Genomic DNA, 6,087 nt, shown 5'->3' on the forward strand with positions numbered 1-6,087 from the left:
GCAGGCCCAGGGAAGGCCTGGCATGATGGGGGACACCCTGACTTCTCCTTGGAGGGATTCCAGGAGATGGGGCTTTGCTTTTCAGCTTGGCTGTCCAGCAGAGAGGGGCAGCCCAGCGCAAGGCAGCCATCCAGGTAAAAATCCTGCATTAGGGATGAGACAGCCATCCACCCCAGAAGAGAGGGGAAGGCACAAAGTTCTGCTTCCGCAGTCGGCCCTGGACGTCCAGGTAGAGCTTTCACACTGAGGTTACCCCTCAGTTTCTGAGGGAGGAGATGATCTGCGGGAACTGCAACTCTGGGACCCATGGGGGAGCCCCATTCAGCCAAGGGGCTAACCGTGTCAAGGTAGTGACACTAAGTAACAAAGAGCGTACCCTTCCCAGAAATGAGGGGGCAATCTAGAGCCCTGTCCCATTGTTGGACTTGGAGACCTGGGCTCCGTGAGGTGACCAGTCACACCTCCCTCCAGGGCGTCTCCTAGAGGGGAGGGACCTCATCAAGGAGTATCTCAACGCAGCAGAGGGAGGAATTACTGGTGGTCGGGAGTCAAGGTGAGAGCCTTGAAGACTGAGGGGACCAGATACCTGTTAACTGGGGGCAGCACAGATTCCTTCCACTGCTGTCAGCCTTGGGAGACCAGATGAGGCAAACTTCCCTTCTTCTCAGGGGTCAGGTTATTGTCAGCCCTCGTATGAGGGAAGAGCTACAAGTCAAGATACGGAGCATACTGAGGGAGGCCTCAGGAGGGCACTGGCCCAGAGCAAATGCGAGCCACCAAGTCTCACCATCTTCCAGCCCTGCGAACCCTGGGCAGGGCTAGTCGGATATGTCACCACCTCACCTCCAGCCCCAGACACTCAATGAAGTGAAGGTATTGGCCTGAATCTGGGGTTCTCTAGTGGGCAGAGGGGGAAATTCAGATTCCGACCCGGTGAGAACTAAGGGGGCCGCCAACTTCAGAACAGTGAGGTCCCATAGAGCAGTCTCACTATTGCCACTGAACTGATAGCCAGATGTGGAACCTTCCAGACTACGGACCAACCACCTCATAGCAGTGGGGGCCCCACAGAATCTTCCGACTGTCAGCCCTGGGAGGTCCCAGGAAGAGATATCGGGAAGAGACGCCATCAGATCCCACTGAGAGGCCACTGAGGAGTAAGGGTCTCAGTGTGAGTGGGGTGGTCCCAGTTCAGCAGAGGGAGAAACATTCACGCCCACAGTTAGGAGTCTTTCAGGGTTCTTTCAGGGTTCTCAGGGACCTGCGAGCTTGGTTCTATGTGGGTGACCTTAAGCTGAAAGAAGGAGCAGTCCCGGTTCCCGTCAGGAGTCATGTAAGGACCCCGAGTGAGCATTGGGGCTCACTCCTACGCTGAACAGAGAGGCCCCAAGGAGCCTGAATCCTGCTGTCAGCCCAGGAAGGGCGCAGGGAGGACAGCCTCATGCGGCACTCCCTGACCTTCCCTCCCTGGCACCCCAGGAAGTGAGCACGTGGTCTGCGGCTCTGAGACCCAGGACACTACAGGGACGCATTCCAGGCCCTGCCAGGATTCAAGTGCAGAGCCCGGAGAGACCACAGGGTATTGCACACCCCAGGGCAGTGAGGTGGCCCAGAGACTGCCCCAGACATCAACCCTGGGGTGCCTTGGTCAGGGCTGTCAAACTGACTCGGCAGAATGGAGGGCCTTGGTCTGAGGGGAGGGTCCTCAGGTAAGCCAAGGAAGATGTCCCTGGCCCTGTCAGGAGTCGAGGTGAGGACCCTGAGTCAGGATGTAGGGAACACTGCACACTCAGAACTGAGAGGACCACAGAGAACCCTGCCCCTGCTGGCTGCCCTGGGTACCTGGGCACTGTTGACAGGAAGTGACATACTCACTTCCTCCCGTGGCGTCACAAAGGGGTGACTTACTCTAAGGGGTGTGGCCTAAGGACCACAGGGGAGGATCTCTAGGCTTTCCAGAGGCCAACGTGAATACTGTGAGGACGAAGGGAACCACACACCTCACAGCAGTAGAAACACGACAGAATTCTCTTCCTTACCTGGCCGCAGGAGACTGACACAGGTATGGTCAGAGGCGGAGGTCCTCACTTCCTCCTGGGGGTCTCAGGGTGGTGCTGGCCTTAGCAGGAGGGGTAGGCCTAAGGGCTGGGGAGGAATTTGAGGCCATAATGGGGATAGAAGCAACCACTGAGGGACCATCACCACTAAATCGTAGGGATGACAAAGAATCAGGCCACATTCTTGGTTTCAGCCCTTGAAGACCCAGGACGGGGCTGTCCCGCTGAAGCTCCCCCAACACTTACTTACCTCAGGTCTAGGGCAGGTGAAATCCTTAGTTTGAAAGTGGAGCCACCATTCGACTAAAGGGATGGGCGTACCAGGCCCTACTGCAGCCAAAGTAAGGGCCCTTATTGAGGACTGAGGACCCCAAGGTGACTGGGACAGAAAACTCCCCACTGGAGACCTGGACAGGGCTGACACCCTCGATCCCCTTCACTTTCTTCTCATGGGTTCCATGAACTGCACCAATTGAATGATGCCCTTGAACAGGAAATCAGAGACTTCTCATACGAAAAGACTCACAGCCCCTCTCCGGTCAGTATGCTAGAGTCAGAGCACACAGATGCAGCCTAAAGGGGACAGGCCGATTAGAGCGGGAGACCTGTGGGAATTTTGAGCAGTGCCCTTGGGGAAAACTGCAACTGTAGCCTCCTTGTAACCATGGTGGTATTTCCATGCTGAAAATGACACGAATCAATGTCTCAGGGAGTAGCGGTCTTTGATATGAGGGGTTGACCTCAGGTCAGCACATGAGTGGTGGACCAACACCCACAAGGAGTCAAGGGAAGACACTGACAGAGGACTGCGGGCGGTGGGGGGGGGGAAGGGGGGGCGGGGTGAAGGGGGCTGGAGGTGCCACTCCTTACTGTCAGTCTTGGGCGGCCCCACGCATGGCAGCTTGGCTCAGGTCCCTAAATATTTCCTCCTGGGGGTTCTCAGGGACGTGAGAGCCTTGGTCCGAGGGCAGCTGACTAGGGTGAGCAGAAGGAGTAGCCCCAGGACCTGCTGAGAATCCAGAAAAGGCTCCTGACAGCCAGTCCTGGGGGCCTCTCCTGCACCCTGCAGTCCTCCCCCTTCCACTCCTCAGCCCCACGACCCTCCCAGACCCAGGCACATGAGGGGCCCTGCCCACTGCCACTGAGGCAGGCTGCCCAGAGAGAGGCCCTGTCTAAGAGTGAGGCCTTTTCCCAGAGCTGCGGGCAAAGGGTGAGCAGGAGGAGGCCCTCATCTTGTCTTACTGTCAGGGTGCTAAGTGTCCTAAGTTATAGTGCGGGGACATGCCCCGACATCTCCAACCCCGTTCCCCCCTGAAAACAGGCAGCCACACAGTGCCCTGCCCCCACCCCCGCCCACATTCCCGGGAGGCCTCAAAATGGCTGCTAGGCCCAAAGTCCTCAGTTAGTCCCAAAGTCCTTTGCGTACCCCGGGTGGTCTCAGGGAATAAAGACCTCCTTCCGGACTGCTGGTCTCTGGCTCAGCTCAGCTGAGGGAGAAATCGCAGGCCCCAGGCACTGAAGGTCAGGCCCGAAGTGAGGAGTGAAGGGACCCTAGACACAGGAACTGGGGCGTGCATATCACCACTCGACATTGCATGGGAGGGTCCCAGCAGGTGCAAAGCCCCAGGTGCTTTCTCACTTTCTGTCACTACGTCATCGGGGTGGGGGCGGGGAGCTGAGGTGCTGGCAGCAGGTCAGCACAGGGAGGATTTCCTGGTCAGTGGAGAGTCAGGATATGGAGTATGATCACTGCGTGGACCACTCACCCCAAACTCAGAGCGAGAACACCTCAGTATGCCTGACTACTGTCACTCAAGGAGGCCCAGGCCTTTGTCAGGGAGAAGTGCCCCTTAATTCTTCCTCGGGGAATCACAGTGAGTGAAGGCCTTTGTCTGAGTGGTGCAGTCACAGTTTAGCAGAGGGAAGAATCTTAGATACACCCAGGCGTTCCAACAGGATTTGCGTGAGACCCGGTGGGAGCATTCACGAGGGGACCTTAACTTGTTCGTGCATCTTTCATTTGAGAGAAGCCAGGCCAATGCAGCCAGAGGAGGTGAAACTCTATTCTTCCTGTCGGCCCTCGGGTAGGTGCTGACGTTAGTATGAGATAGGCCTGAAGCAGAGAGAGGAGACCCTGGCTCTGGCTGTGCCAAGGCAGGAAACTGAGTGAAGCCTGAGGGACCACCCACCACCCTGAACGTGTGGTGACTGTAAAGCCAACAGTCAGCAGGAAGGACGTCTCTCAGTCCCTACCTGGAACCACGTGAGCATTCTCCATGAGAACTGACAATTCCAAAAATCGTAGGACAGAGAGGACCCCAGAGAGATGTCAGTTTTGGGTGCACTCTCTACCAGAAGCACCATCTCTTCATTCTTGTGGCATGGAGGATTTAGGTGGCAACTTGAGAACCGAGTGGGGAGTGAGGGAGGGCTTCTTGCCAATCATTAACATAATCATCCTGAATGTGAACTGAGAGCACTTCCCAAACCCAGGACAAAGGGGATCCGCTTGACAGGCCCTGCTGTCGCCCCAGTAACACCTAGAAAGGGCTGTGTGGCTCTGACCCAGGTACGCTCTAAGCTTCTCTACAGGGTTTTCAGCAGACAGGCTGATCAGAGAGGAGCCCTCACATCCTTAAAGAGGGTTCCCAGAGCGCTGACGGCCCTCAGACACTTAAAGAGGTGCCCTTGGTTAAGGCCAAGGTGGAATCTCCCCGCAAAGGTGCCACACCATCTCGTTCTCCCCCCTCCAGGTGCTGGCATCACCGGTGCCCGCTGTGTCATCATGCTTCGGCGGCGACAGAAGCGTAAGGGCCGTGCCCGTAACAAACACTACCGAACCCGTGCTGACTCCAAGAGTCACAAGACAGATCAGGAAGCTGCAGTAGTGGGAAACGAATTTCCCTCCTGCTCTTCTGTTTTGGAAGGTGATCCTCAAAGGCCATCAGCTACTGAGACAAGTAGCACTTCCCAGGGGTCTGGGAGACCCTCGTCTACCACCTTTACCTCTTCAGGTGCTTTTGACACAACATCTGACAAAGGTGATGAAAGTCAAGATAAGGACAATTCGTGTTCTTCTGAGGTCCCATGTCCCGAGACCTCGTGCAGTGATCTTCTAACCACGAAGTTGTATTTGCTGGAGCAATTTCTCCTGTGCAAGTATGAAATGCAAGAGCCCATTCTGAAGGAAGACATGCTGAAGATTGTGGGCGAAATTAACCAAGACCAATTTGATGACATCATCAAAAAAGCCTCTGACCATATTGAGGCCGTCTTTGCGGTCGACTTGAAGGAAGTCGACCCAAGCAACCACGCATATGACCTGGTCAGCAAACTGAACCTCCCCAATAATGGGAGGGTGTATGCTGGCAACGGGTTACCAAAGACCGGTCTTCTCATGGGAATCCTGGGCGTAATCTTCATGAAGGGCAACTGTGCCACAGAGGAAGACATCTGGAGATTCCTGAATATACTGCAAGTATACGCAGGGAGGGAGCACCGCATCTACGGGGAGCCCAGGAAGCTCATTTACACGGATCTGGTGCAGCTAGAGTATCTGGAGTACCGCCAGGTACCTGACAGCGATCCTGCACTGTACGAGTTTCTGTGGGGCCCCAGAGCTCGCGCTGAAACCAGCAAGATGCAAGTCCTGGAATTCTTGGAAAAGGGTGGTGACACAGACCCTGGTGCCTTCTCACCCTGGTATGAAGAGGCTCTGTTAGACGAAGAGAGAGCAAGCGCTACCGAGTCAGTCAGGGCTGCCACTGGTGCCACAGCCGAACATGACATCACGGCCCTGGCTACTCTCGCCCCTAGTGATGTCTGAGGATTTTTTTACCATGGAGATAAAAATAAAAATAAAAAACTACATCACAAGAGGGACATCAGAGGAAATGTGAAAGAATCCCACGGTAAAATTTTTCAGAGAATGGAATAGAAAAAATAATAAAACGTCATAAAACTTTCATTTTGCTGACTCAGTCTTTTGTTTTGTAAAATTGATTTATATCTTGATATGCTTAGCGTATTA

The 6,087-nt window shown here is 55.0% G+C and overlaps 1 protein-coding gene across 1 annotated transcript; it reads left to right on the forward strand.

Moving 5' to 3' along the window:
• Positions 1-1,675: 1,675 nt before the first annotated feature.
• Positions 1,676-5,883, forward strand: LOC308495167 (melanoma-associated antigen B5-like; the record flags this gene model as incomplete). Its single annotated transcript, XM_081043090.1, has 2 exons — positions 1,676-1,709; positions 4,811-5,883. 2 exons carry the CDS (start codon positions 1,676-1,678, stop codon positions 5,881-5,883), a joined length of 1,107 nt encoding a protein of 368 aa, XP_080899216.1.
• Between the last annotated feature and the right edge of the window lie 204 nt (positions 5,884-6,087).

This window comes from Rhinolophus hipposideros (assembly GCF_964194185.1).
Source record: "Rhinolophus hipposideros genome assembly, chromosome: X".
NCBI lineage: Eukaryota > Metazoa > Chordata > Mammalia > Chiroptera > Rhinolophidae > Rhinolophus > Rhinolophus hipposideros.